This window comes from Ammospiza caudacuta, chromosome 27 (assembly GCF_027887145.1).
Source record: "Ammospiza caudacuta isolate bAmmCau1 chromosome 27, bAmmCau1.pri, whole genome shotgun sequence".
Classification (NCBI taxonomy): Eukaryota; Metazoa; Chordata; class Aves; order Passeriformes; family Passerellidae; genus Ammospiza; species Ammospiza caudacuta.
In genome coordinates, this window is record NC_080619.1 from 5,061,248 (window position 1) to 5,075,202 (window position 13,955).

Sequence of the window (13,955 nt, forward strand, 5' to 3'; positions counted from 1 at the left end):
CAGGGTCAGACCCTTGCTCTGCTCAGGCCTTTGCTGACGTCCCTCCTCTACCCCAGGATGTGCTTTTCCATTTCCCACCAGCTCCAATGCAGCCTCTGTGCCTGCCCCATCCCAAGGAGTCAGCAATGGTTTATTTCTCCTCTTTCCCCAGGTTTTGCCCTGAACTTGCAGCCAGGCAGGCTTTGCTGTTCAGTGTTTTTTTAAAAAAGCCATTTTTGATTTTTTCCCTCAATTTATCAAAAGCTACTCAGCCACCAAACCAAACCCCCACACCATCAAATGGCAGCGTGGTGTCCTTGCTCCTGTGTGACCTCCCTTCATCCCCTTAACTGAAAAGTGCTTTCCCAGCAGTCCCAAGTGCTGGAATGCTGGGGAAAACACCCCTCATGGCCAGCTGGAGATGGAATTGGGGCAGGTTAAGTGCTGGCAGAGGTGTGTGAACTGCAGCAGGCGCTGCCACCAGGAGTCCCCATCAACCTGCCCGAAGGACACGCAGCCCCAGCCTTGGCTGGGAAAGTGAGCAGTGCTTTTCTTGTACAGGATCCTCAGTGCCAGCCAGCAGCAGTTGTGGCAGCTCATGCTCAGTGCTTGACAGAAATTACTGACTTCTGGAGTCGTAAGTGAAACTTTACATGGTGATTTACAACAAAATAAGAGGGTGTAACTCCCCTGACCCTGAGAGATGCTGGTTGTACCAGCTCAGAGCGAGATGCAGTTGTACCAACTCACAGTGTGAGGCATTTGTAGCAATTTGCCAAATCAGGGTGAGATGCTCACAGGTCAATCACCTGCAGCTTTGAGGCTCCTGGATATGAACTGCAGGTGTTGCACTGCAGAAGTGGGGGTTGATCATACCAGAGGGGCTGGAATTCCATGTGTTCTCCCAGCCAGGCACCCAGCAAGTTCCAGTTTCATCCTGGACTGTTACAGGCAAGCCTGTTTGTGCCTCCAAGGAGTTGCAGCACCTGCTCAAGACTTGGAACCCAGAGCATCCCTGGGTTTGAAATCCCCTGTGCATGCAGAGTGTTACTGACAGTAACTGGCAAACCTCTCCCATCAGGACATGATGACCAAGTGGGATCAGGCACTTGAATCTGAAAGCCCAGATCCCGCTTCAGGTCTGTCTTTTTGTGCTGTTTGTGCTCTCAGTTCCCCTCTTTCACTTTGACGTTTTTTTCCACAGTCTTCGAGGGGTTTTTTGAAGTGGTTTCGCGCGTTTCACACTGATGTCTTATTTTGTTGTAAGTAATCACGTAAAGCTTCACTTGTCACTCCAGAAGTCAGTAATTTCTGTCAACAACCACTTTAAATTTGCTTTTATCACCCGATTCTGTTAAAGAGTCAAGAAAAAGCCATTTTAGTTCTGGCACCAGTTTTAGGGTGGGGAAAGCCAAACCAGAAAGAATGACAGTAACAAAACCAAGCAAAAAAAAATCACATTATCATGGGTTTATTACAATCTTTTTAACCCCAGGGATAAGAAATACCAGATCTGTAACAGAGAAGGCTGGATGAGCTCTTCTTGGAGCAAACACTGATGGGATTATTTCCAGATTCTAGATCCAGTTTTCAGCCAAAGGCAGCATCAGATTGGTGTTAAACCTTCCACCTTTTGAACAAAGGAACACAGCTCACAGGAATGATGTTTGCTGGATGCTCAGGGACACTTCAACTCCCAATTATTTTTAAGTCATAATGCTTTATCTCTTTAATCAATATCCCTTTATCTCCCTAAACCATATCTTGTTTTGTCTCTAAATTATTCACTGCTCACTAGTGTTTGATATCCTGTGGGAATTGCCCAGCACTTTGCACAAACCATCTCTAGACACAGCTGGTGCTCATATGCCCCCCCAACATAGTTTCTGTAACATTCCAGTATTTATGTAACATTCTTTATGTATGTATGTACAGAATGTACATTGTATGTATGTATGTATGTATGTACAGAATGTACATTGTATGTATGTACATACAGAATGTACATTGTACATATGTATGTACAGAATGTAACATTCTGTAACATTCCAGCTTTTCTTCCCATTTTCAATCACCTCTCCTTTCCCACCCATCATTTTGAGGTGACCACTGTTTTTCCTTCATGTTCAGGCCAGGAAGGATCTGTTTGTTCATCACAGTCCCTCTGCACACAGCTTGGGCTCTGTGGGCAGACAGGAGGGAACAGATGCCATGGGAAGCTGCCCAGCCCTGCCCCGAGGGAGACAGGGACCAGCAGTGCACATGGTCAGTGGCTGGTCACCCCTCCCTGGGGTTGGAAAGGGGAGTGTCATTGTCACTGTCCCTGCCAGCCTGACCCCTCCCCACTGCCATCTCCAGGTGTGCTTCCCTCTTCACACCTCAATTTCTGGGCTCCAGGATGAGGGAGCTGCTCTCATGGAAGAGAATCATAGAGTTATTTAGGCTGGAAAAGACCTCCAAGGCCACCAAGTCCAACCTGTCACCCATCCCCACCTTCCCAACCAGACCAGAGCACTGAATGCCACATCCAGTCATTCCCTGAACACTTCCAGGGATGGGAACTCCAGCACCTCCCTGGGCAGCCCCTTCCAAGCCTGACCACCCTGCCCATGAAGAAATTCTCATTGATGTCCAACTGTTTAGTGCAGGGCAGATGCCAATTTGGTAAATCTTTTCTTTTTCCTCAAAAAAAGAACTGGAGAGCCAGGCCATCACCTAGGACATGATGTGGGCACAAAGCAGGTGAATTCCTCATGACATTGGATGTGCCTTTCTCTGCTGTGGCTGACACCATGGGCAGCTGTGCATCCCAATGTGAGCCTGGTGCTGCACAGATTGCTTCCTCCCTCTGGGAGATAAGGATCTGTTAATAACCTGGTGGTGAGATCACAATCATGAGACGTTTCTACACCTGCTCAAAGAACTCGGCTGGGTGAAGAATCCCAGCTTGGTGCCACTCTTAAGGTCAGGAATTTACTCACGATTTCACTTCTGCTATTTTATATTTGCCTGAGGAACAACAACGTCAGCACCCCCCTGGAACGACCCTGCTGACTTCCACCACAAACCCCCCTGGATGTCCCCAGAACGTCAGAGGAGGGGCAAGACCAGAGCTGGGACATCCCAGGCACCTCGGGTTGGCACTGCCAGGCAGAGGGAGCAGCAGGACAGACGTCAGGGTCCCTCCTGATGTCACTGCAAGGATGTGACTGAGAAGTACAGCTGGGAAAGGGCACCCTGAACTCATCAACGCTTCTGTCTGGGCACCCCTGGCTTCCTCCAGCCACGGGGACAAACCTTCCCATGGCTCATGTCAGCCAAAGGGAGGAACAGGGGGACAGAGCTGGTGTATCCATCTCAAATCAGCTAAAGCAAAACTGGTGGAAAATATGAAAAAGTTTTGAATCCAGGATGTAAGAACATCCTGTGTTGTGCTTCTCTCAGACTGAATTCCTTCTCCGTTGGCAAAGCCCTGAGTTCTGATTTCCAAGGTGCCCCAGCCTGCACAAGGCACCTGGGAACCCTCTCCTGGAGCTCTGGGGTATTTCCCACCTCAGGATGTCTGTGAGACTGTGTTGAATTCCTGGACATCCCACAGGAATTCCAGTTTTACACACAGGCCAGGGATGGGAAACCAGAGCTAACTTCCTTGTGATGTTCCATTGCTGAGTGAGTTGCAATTTAATGTCAAGACAATTCAGGATTACACAGTTCAGTTCAACTCAATATTTCAGTTCAAGTGGAACCAATGAGAACTGAACCAAAATCTCTCTGAGCAACTTCCTGTGGAATTTATCAGGGGCTGCGTTTTCTTTGAGTTTATGGATGAAAGCTGGCACCCAGCTCCTGCTGCAGCCTGGCAGCAGGTTTAAATCACTGACATCACTCTCCTGGGTGCTGGAGGGGAGCAGAGGCACCCAGAGACTGGAATACCTGGTAATTTGATTCCTTTTATACAGTTAATTAACTTTGGAATAACAAAGAGGTTCTAGTAGCACAGTGCAATGGTTTTCATGGGCACAGCTCAGGCCTGGCACTGTCTGCTCACACAGGATCACAGTTTTGTGAAAAGCAGCTCATGGGGCACCCAAGTTCAGGCAACGTGTCCAAGAGATGGAATCACTCAGGCAATAGGCTGAAAATATACACAATCAAATTAAGCAAATATTTAATAAATGTTCTGAGAACCCTCTGGGTGTAAAACGTGACTGTACAAGAGGTTCGGTGTCATACACAGACAAATTGTTTATTTTAAATATTCCCATTTAAATATTCCAATTTAAATATTCTCATTATTTTTAAGAAAAAACAGTTTGCTTGGATGGGCTCTAACACCACAGAATTTAGCATGCACCAAAACTTTGAAGCTGAATCCTGGGACCAAGTGAAGAAACCAAGCTGCCTCTCTCACCCTTGGCTTCAGCCAGCATGGAAATGGGGATGGATCCACCAGAACTCTGCCTGCTGCCTCTCCCTGGAGCAGGGTGAGCACAGAGCACCCCGAGGGGCCCCTGCACATCCCAGGCAGAGCTGTGACCTGGTGTGAAGCCTCTGTTACACCCCTGGATTCCGGGTACTCTGCCGGTACCCAAGGGAAGTCTTTCATCTCAGGTCCTCCTTGGAGGAAGTGGTTATGAGATAAAGCTCTCGAGGCAGGGTACCTGCCTGCCTACCTGGTGAGCAAAGGCACACAGAGCAATAAATAGCTGCAGAGATGGGAGCAGCACCTGAGATAAGTGCTGGGTGAGATAAGTGCCGGGTGAGGTGCAGAGGAGTCGGTGCCGCGCACTCAGAGAGCGCCGAGGAGAGGGAGGGTCACCTTGTGTGAGCAGAGTAAAACTGTCACAGCTCTCCTGCCCCAGAACTCTGCCCCAAAAACCCCAAAATCCTCACCCTGAGGACCTCTCAGCACCCCAGAATGGGTTCAGAACCACAGCAGCCCTGGGAAGGGTTTGGAGTCGGGCTGGGATCATATCAAGGGGGGGTCTGAAACTGGATCTGAGTTTTCAAAAAGAACCTAAAACAGCCCACAGAACCCTCAAAACTACCCTCAGCTTCAGGTATATTTAATGGAGGCTGGGATTCCATCCTGTGGTGCCCTGTTTTTCCACCTGGCTGCAGTAACAGCACTGAGCATAAGACAGAGAGGACAAGATGCCAAAGGCATCACTTCTAGGTGAGCCTGGCTCAGGAAAAAAGTGAGTTTGTGAGGAGCTGGAGACATTTCTGTCTGAGGAACAACCCCTCTATCTGAGGCGTCTGTTCAAGAGCAGAGCCCTCTTTGACTCCCAACCAAACAAAACTGGGTTGGACAGGTAGATCCAAACAAAAAGCAAACACCAAACGAAAGCCACTGGTTTGCTCTGGGGGAAGGCATGACACCGACAAAGTGCAGAACCTTCTGGGGAAGATAAAAATACCCAGAAAAAGAAAGGGGGGAAGTCACTGAGCTGCTGACAGTATAGGGAGGGAGAAGGGCAGTGAGCAACAGCTCATGGGCAGTCCTGTGCACTGAGATTTTCATCCTGAACAGCCTTCCCAAAACAGGTCTGTAGGTGGGATGGGATGGGATGGGATGGGATGGGATGGGATGGGATGGGATGGGATGGGATGGGATGGGATGGGATGTTTCCTGTTTCCTGTTTCCTCCAGCATTGAGAGCTCCACTGATGAAGCAGGATTTGCTGGAGAGGGGAGGTAAGAAAGACCCTCCTTCCCCTGTTTCCTTCACCACAGACCATTCCTCATGTGTCAGCCCAAAAGCAGAGCCCTCTCCACTTCCCCAAGTGTCAGTGACAGCTCTGGGTGTGCAGAGCACGCCGAGCAGCACCTGAGCACCCCCAGAGCTCAGCACAGCTCTGAACACCAGAGGAGGAGGAGGAGGAGGAGGAGGAGGAGGGTCTGCTGCATGCCAGTGACATCAGGGTGCCCGTGAGCTCCTCACGGGGGTGCAGGAAGTATAAATCAGAGTTCCCCGAGGAGGGTCCCTGGCAGGAGCAGGGCAGGCTGTGCTGCAGTGGGTGATGCTCTCCCTACCTCTGTGACTGGATCCTGCTGGAACCACACCATGGATGGGGGTGAGTACCTGGGCTGCAGCCTTGGGCTGTGCCTCCAGCTTTGTTAATGATGCCCAGTCCCTGTCCTGTGACACAGGAGTAGAACACTTCTATTAGAGTATTTAAACAGTATAAAAGACTTTCACCTTCCTCATTTTTACTATAAAGAAAAAAAAAATCATAGTTCTGTTTTAGAAGCTCCAAAACCTCAAATCACTTCAGAAACAGACACAAAAAAGAGGTTGGGAGGCAATTGGCAATTTTAAGGGGCCTTTTTGTACTGAAGCAAATGGAATCTCGCATAATTCACACCTTTTCTTCTGTGTTCTTAATTTAAAAAAAATAAAGAGAGATATGTAGAGAGAGAGAGAGAGGGAATACTCTCCCTGACAACATTTTAATTCAGTGAATCAATCAAGGAATTGGGAGGAAGAAGAGCTGAGTTTGTTCATTAGGTCCATCCATCTTTTGCAAGTTATTTCTATTTTAAAATATCTCTAGGAGCATTGGGGACAGCAGGATGCATTGGAGATGCAGGAGGTTCTGGAGATGGATGCAAGAAGTTCTGGGGAATAAAGGAAGCTCTGGGGATGCTCCAGAGATGCAGATGCAGGGAAAAGAGGGAGCAGGTCCCACAGGACCCTCCAGGCAGGAGCAGGGAATGAGTTTAGGGAGTTTCCTTTCTCCTCAGAGCCTCTGGAAATCTATGGCTTAGGAAATTCCTGGATTTTGGAATGCCTGCATCCAAACAAACACCAAATTGGACCTGCTCACCACACATCATTCTTCTCGTTTAAACTTCTGGCCTCTGCATCATCCTGCGGGTGCTTTGTGGGCTGCTTGTTCCAAGGGGTTCAGTGTCTGGGGGCAGCTCCTGGGAAAGGTCAATCAGGACAGGGAAAATAAAGAGTTAGTGAGAACCTGACCAGATTATGATAATGTTCCTGCTTTGGGTTTTTTGTTCTACTATTGTATTTCAGAGGAATATTTCATTTTCCTGGAAGATGCACCACCGTGGTGCTGTCTTTAAAACACACCTGGCTCACTTCTGCAGGAAATTTTTTTACTTGCTTCTTTCTCCTTATCTTGTCTTTTGATTCACAGTTTCCTGAAAGGAGTGGAGGTCAATAATTATTAACTTTCTTCTGTGATGGAGCAGTGAACACATGAAATAAGAGCATGACTGGGTTTCACTGGCTCCTCTCACTCCTGAGATGAGTGTCCTTCCTCTGCCATTTGTGAGGAGGGGAAGGGGGAGAACAGGCTGCTAACTGCCAATACTCGTTAGATCACTTAAGTATGATTAACTTTTCTCAGAAATATCTGGTTCTTCCCCCAAAAGCCTCCTGTACTGCTGGAGAAGGGGCACCAGAAGCTGGTACATGTATCACACACAGAGAGCAGGTTAATCACTGCCTGCACGTGTGCTGAGGCTTTGCAATTCCAGGTGGCCCAAAAAACCTTCTTTCACCACGAGGGTTTGGCCAGAGCAACTTTGCTCAGCTTCGCCAATGCTTCCTAAAGCATTCCCATCTCCTGTTTTTCTGTCATGCATCTGATCCATAAAGCATTCCCAGCTCCTGCTTTGCCCTCGTGCATCCCTTGGCTGTATCAGCAGCCAGAGCCTCAGGAGCTGCCCTGCTCATTTGTGTGATCTCATTAATCACCCTCAGGGCTGTGTCTCTCTCCTCTTCCAGGCAGGTGTCCTGCCACCGAATATTTCCACTCTCAGAGGCCTTTCTGGGTGCACCTGATGGGATTCACTGCCCCTGCAGCTGCTCTTACCTTGCTCACATTTAGGAGCTGATGCTGAGGGAGATCCAGATGAGCTGGGAGGGATCTGCCTGTCCAAAATTCACCCCCATTCTGCCACAGCAGTGTCCCCAAGTGCCCACCCCAGGTGCCCACCCCAGGCACCTGAACTGGGGCTTAAAACCACCTGGTTCTTTCTCTTTGCTATTGAGAGAGCCAGAACATCTCAGCAGCTGTCAAGGGATGAATCCCCCACCACCTTGGGCTTGGTCTGTGGAGGAAAATTGTAAAACTGAGGGGTTCCCATCCCCTGTCATGAACAGATCCCTCCTTTCCTTCACTCCTATGGAGCAATTCCACTTTCCATCCATTTCCAGGTCCTTCAGGACAGGAATGGCCTCAAAGCAGCTGAGACACACAGGGGGCTGCCACGGGGCTGTAGGGCCAGGCTGACTCATTGGCTGTGGTGGGGTTTTGGTGTATTTTTATAAATGAGGTTTCTAGTTCAACTGGCTGCAGGGACTTTTGAGAGGGTTTTTTTTTCCCTCAATATTTTGAGGAACAAAACTTTTAGAAAACTTGAAGAAAATACCCACAGCAGCCAACTGCCAGGAGGTGTAAAAAGGAAAGAAAAAGTAAAGAAATGCACCTAAAATGCCTGATAAGCTGCAGAGCAAGACTCCTGTCATGATAATTGCTTCTGCCCACTGCCCCAGACCACAGGACAAGCTGGGGAGATGCAAGTCCTGTCCAGTCTGACTGAAACCAGTGACACCAACGTGCTCAGACTGGCACAGAGGGAGCAGGAGGCAGCAGGGCCTCTGTGGTTGTCCTTTTGCAAATGTGTAACCTGAGGTGGGGGCACAGAAGAGGGGCAGAAACAGCACAGGGCTCTCTTCATATTGAAAAGTCGTTTGACATTTAAGACAGTTGAAACAGCAACTGAAAAAGTGGAGAAAAAAGAAACTTATGATGATCTTCAAAGGAATGATATCAGCTGAACTGTTTCAGGAGTTGGTTGAGTCACGTTCTCAGTCCTGTTTTTCTAGACCTTCACAGGGTGATAAGAAAACAGAGCAGAGCAAAGGAGCCCTCACCAGGGCTGGGGCTGGGTCTGGCAAAGTCAGGGCTGGACCTGGAGTTTGCAAACCAAGCCACAGAGAGAGGATGGAGTCTGGTTTATGTGCATGCTTTTCCTCCATGGGATGAGGGTGATTCTTCTCTGCCTCTCATCCAGCAGCCACAGGGGCAATTCCCTGCTGGGGCTGAGCTGCCAGCACAGGAACTCATCACCCATCCACAGGCAGCCAGGAGCACCAGCTCCAGCAGTGCCAGGGAAAGCAGGCTGCTCAGAAGGTGCAGCAGCAGGGTAAAGGCTGCTGTGGTGTTTGCAGGGTCAGGGACTCTGTATTCCAGGCAGGAAGGGCAGTCACAACTTGCTTAAACTCACCTAGTGGGTCCTAGTCCTTGGGGCTTTTCGTGTATTTCCGGTATCATATGCAAAAGCCAGGGCAGCAGTTAGAGGGGTGACAACCACAGCAGACACCAAAGCTCTTCCTGCAGTCTGGGACTGATCAGAGGGAAAGGCATTGGCTGGACAGAGCAGCCAGAGCCTCCCTTCACCCTCAGTCCCTGCCCTGCACTCCTGAGTCCCCCCAGGTTCCTCCTGAGCTCCCATGGGAACCCCTCAGATACCCCCAGGAGGGTCTGGAGAAGGTGAGGAGAGGATGAACACAGCTGAGCACACAGCTGCAGGAGCATCAAAGATGAAAATCAGGGGGGAAGGTGAGACAGAGCTTCCAGGAGGCCTCAGGGGAGGTGCTCACACAGGCCTGGGGATGAGCACCACGAGTTTCCCACGTGGCTGAGGATCTCTCTGAGCCACACATCACCCTCAGGTATCACAAACATCCCCACTCACAGGTAACTGTCTGATATTAGTGAAGCTGTTGTATGTGACTTAACACGAGGACTTGGTGCAGTTGCCTGCAGTGGGAGTTCATCATGCACTGGTGCAGTGCAACGTGAGCAGGAGCCTGGCACAAAACTGCAGCCAAGCAGGCACTGAGCACAGGAATCGGCCACACTCATGAACAACCAGGCCATGAGGAGCAAGGCAGAGTTCTAGGAGGAACAAGCCAAAGGCACCTCCTTGCTCAGCACCCCCAGAGCAGAAAACCCACAGGGAGTGAGGGGCTGCAGGGACCACCCAGTGCCTGGAGGGACATCCTGGGCCATGACACCCCTCAGGGAGGGACACATCTCCTCCTCACACCCAAGTGGAGCTCAGGGCTGTCTCACTGCCACCTTCCAGCTGAGCAACTTTCAGCGGCAGCTGCTTGAGGTAGATGCTGGTAGGAGCTGTAAAACCAGTGAGGAGAAAGCTTTCCCTGGCCCCTGCCCTGCTAACCACAGCAGGAAGAGCTGCTCGGCTGAGATTGCTCTCACCACCACCATACCTGGCTCTAAATTCAGCTTTTCCTCCCAGCTGTCAGCATCCTGTATTTTCACATCCCAAGGCAGCAGAAGCCAACTCTTGACATTTAGAGACAAGCAATAAATTTCAGCCAGCTCCAGTTCTATCTGTCCCAGGGGAGCTGAGCTCTCCTCTCCACAGCCCAAACACCACAGGGGCATAGCTGGGCCAGATTTATGGCCCTCACAGCTTGGTATTTTCACATGGATTGAGCTGCACCCTCACTGCTCAGACACAAGGGAACAGGCTGCTGGCTACCTGCAGGAAGAAATAATGGATAAAATCAGAATGGGTGCATTGTGGCCAAGTTTAGAGTCCTCAGCTCTCAGCTTTCACTGCACAGGGTCCTGAAGACATCCCTGCTCACTGCAGGGGGTTGGACTGAATGACCTCTGGAGATCCCTTCCAACCCAAACTGTTCCATGAATCCGTGAAGCCAGAGGGACCAAACTCCTGAGACTCCACCATGCTCTGACAGCAACGCTCATGACCCTGGGTTATCTTGCTGGCATCTCCACCAGGCTCTGGTTTCCTCAGTGGTGAGGGTTCTGCAGGGTTCACAGTGCCATGGACAGCATTACCCACTGCTTTTTCAAAGTAAGAACCATGTGGAAACCCCCAGTCAGCCACTAACACAGCATCTCCTTCTTCCCTAGGCAAGCAGCTAAAGGTCACCCTTGTTTTCAGCCTGCCACTCGTTTTTCAGGTAAGATGTTTTCAACAACATTGTTGAAATCCAGCTGGTTTGTGCTGTGGGTAAAGGGAGATCTCAAAAACTCAGAGCAGCCACCCACAGTCCCAGAAATGTGTGGGGACACAGCTGCTCACCCCAGGATCCATCTGGGGGAGGTGGGAAGTGACAGCAGAGCCCAGCTACAGAAAAACAAACACGAGAAACGAAACCAAGCAGAGAAAAATGGTGGGAAATGCAGTTTTTCAGATGTCCTGAGCTGTGTGAGTCCATTCTTAGCCCCAAAAGGAGCATTTCCAGGACAGATAGGAGTGCACCACATTGATTGCAGGGAGCAGATAGTTCCTGCTCCCTGCAAATTCCTGGTCAAGGAGCTGGCTCTGACCAAACCAGCACTGAGAGGGATGGACCTGAGGAGGAAGAGCTCAGCATCCTGCCCTGCCTGGTGCTCAGAGTGCCCTGGCCCAGCAAGGAGGACCCCAAACACAGAGCTGTGCCACGGTCTGCTCCCAAATCCAGGGCTGGTCCTGGTGTCCTTGGTCCTTTGGCTGCAGTGGCCACCTCCCAGCCCATGGGGCTCCCTGGGACAGAGCAGAGCAGCCCCTGCTTTTCCCTTTCACTGCTGGCAGCCTGGCAGGATGTGGTGAAAGCCAAACCTGCCAAGATGGAGAGCACCGAGATGCTCTCCGATAAAGGGTGGGGGTATTCCAGGGGAAACCTTTCATGTCTGTGAGATGGGGAGAAGGTTCTGGAGACTAATAAGTCACAAAAGCAGGGCACGGATACCGCAGGCTCTGTCTGCCCCACAGGTTATGGCAGTGTAGGAAGATGAAACAAGAATAATCAGAACTGAAATCGGGGGCCTGAATGAGATGTTGGCCCGACACGGAAGCAGCTTCCTGCTGCACTCACTGCATTTCCTCACGTTCTCACAGGCACCTCCGTTGATTTTTAATTTAGCTCAAGGATGCTTTATTTCTCACATTTTATCTGACAGCCGGCTGTGCACACACAGCTGGAGGTGGGTCCTGGAACACTCTGGAAAGCTGCCACACATCTGAGGGCTTGCAGATGTTACTTTGGCCGAGCACGAAACATTTCTGATGGAATTCCCACTTGGAGCCCCCCAAAATGCCCCAGACCTCACATATTTATGGGAAACACTTTCAGCCACAAGGTTGTGTCAGCTCTGTTTGTGATGTTGGCATGAGACAGCACTTGGGAACTCCCTGGGACTTCTCTCCAGGCTCCTTTCCTTGCACAGCCACACCGCCAACACAGCCCTTGTCCCAACACACTCTTCTTCTTTTTCCTCTTCTAGTTCTGTGCTGGGGACAATGTCACTGATTACTATGACTCCAACAGCACCATCGACTACAGCATGTTCGAGTCCCTGTGTGAGAAGGAGGAGGTCCGAAACTTCCGTGCTGCCTTCCTCCCGGCCATGTACAGCCTCATCTGCTTCACTGGGCTGCTGGGGAACGGGCTGGTCATGCTCACCTACATCTACTTCAAGAGGCTGAAGACCATGACAGACATCTACTTGCTGAACCTGGCTGTGGCAGACATCCTCTTCCTGCTGACCCTTCCCTTCTGGGCTGCGAGTGCGGCCACACACTGGCTTTTTGGGCCTGCTGCCTGCAAAGCTGTCTACTGCATCTGCAAAATGAGTTTCTTCAGTGGGATGCTGCTCCTCCTGTCCATCAGCATTGACAGGTACTTTGCCATCGTCCAGGCTGCCTCAGCCCATCGCCTGCGGCCCCGGATGATCTTCATCAGCAAAGTGACCTGCTTCATCATCTGGCTCCTGGCCTTCATCCTCTCCATCCCTGAGCTGGTTCACAGTGGTGTGAACAACTCGGAGAGCAGCCCCCGTTGTTCCATCATTGCTGATGACTTGCAGACCTTCAACACTGGCATCAAAGTGTCCCAAATGGTGTTTGGCTTCTTAATTCCCCTCCTGGTCATGTCTTTCTGCTACCTCATCATCATCAAAACGTTACTCCAGGCACGCAACTTTGAGAAGAACAAAGCCATCAAGGTCATCATCGCCGTGGTCATCGTCTTTGTCGTCTTCCAGCTGCCTTACAACGGTGTCATGCTGGCCAAGACCATCTCAGCCTTCAACCAGACCAGCTCCTGTGAGGAGAGCAAGAAGCTGGATGTGGCAGATGACGTGACCTACACCCTGGCCTGCTTCCGATGCTGCCTCAACCCGTTCCTCTACGCCTTCATCGGCGTCAAATTCCGCACCGACCTCTTCAAGCTGCTGAAGGAGCTGGGCTGCCTGAGCCAGGAGCGCCTCTGGCAGCTCACCTCGTGCCGTGACAACAAGAGGAGCTCCTTCGCCATGGAGACAGAGACAACCACCACCTTCTCCCCGTGAGCCCAGCTCCAGGCACGCCTTGGTGGAGCTTGAAATGATTTTGGACATTTTCTGGACTCCTGGCAGAGCAAGACCTGCCACACTGCAGAGAAGGGGGAAATGCAGGAGCCTCCTCCTGTTTCAAGCAGCAAGGGCTGCTGGCCAATGTCCCATGGGTGGAGAGACTTCACAACAGAGCTGTCACTAACAGCAAAGCAAGGGAGAGGTGGTGAGTCTGCAATTCCTCCTGTCATTTCACCTTCAGCTTAGTCTTTCCCTGTCAAAATGAGAAACGCTCAAAATAGAACATTTACCCTAAAAGCGACAAGTACCAAGAGAAAACAGACGTTGGTGCAGCAGAACTGCCTGGGAGCATCAGCCTTGCTTTGGATGCTGATTTTAACAAGACCACAGCTCTACAACCCCAGAGAAATGCCCTTGCACTGAGTCAGTCCGAGGCCAACCCACACCCGCAGCCTCGGGCTCGATCCAACCCCAGCTGTGGAGTATCCAAGCACACGACTGCTCTGCCTTCCCCCATGAAATGTGAGACATGATCACAGCTAATGCAAAATCCATACAAACTCAAGCCATAATTTCAATTACTTTTTATAACATTGTAGCCACTCATAGCTC

General features: G+C 50.5%; 1 protein-coding gene across 1 annotated transcript; it reads left to right on the forward strand.

The window, feature by feature from the left end:
- The first annotated feature begins 6,046 nt into the window (after positions 1-6,046).
- CCR7 (C-C motif chemokine receptor 7) lies at positions 6,047-13,340 on the forward strand. The gene is made up of 3 exons (XM_058820743.1): positions 6,047-6,056; positions 10,920-10,969; positions 12,276-13,340. The coding sequence occupies exons 1-3, from the start codon at positions 6,047-6,049 to the stop codon at positions 13,338-13,340; spliced, it is 1,125 nt and encodes a 374-aa protein (XP_058676726.1).
- Positions 13,341-13,955: the final 615 nt, after the last annotated feature.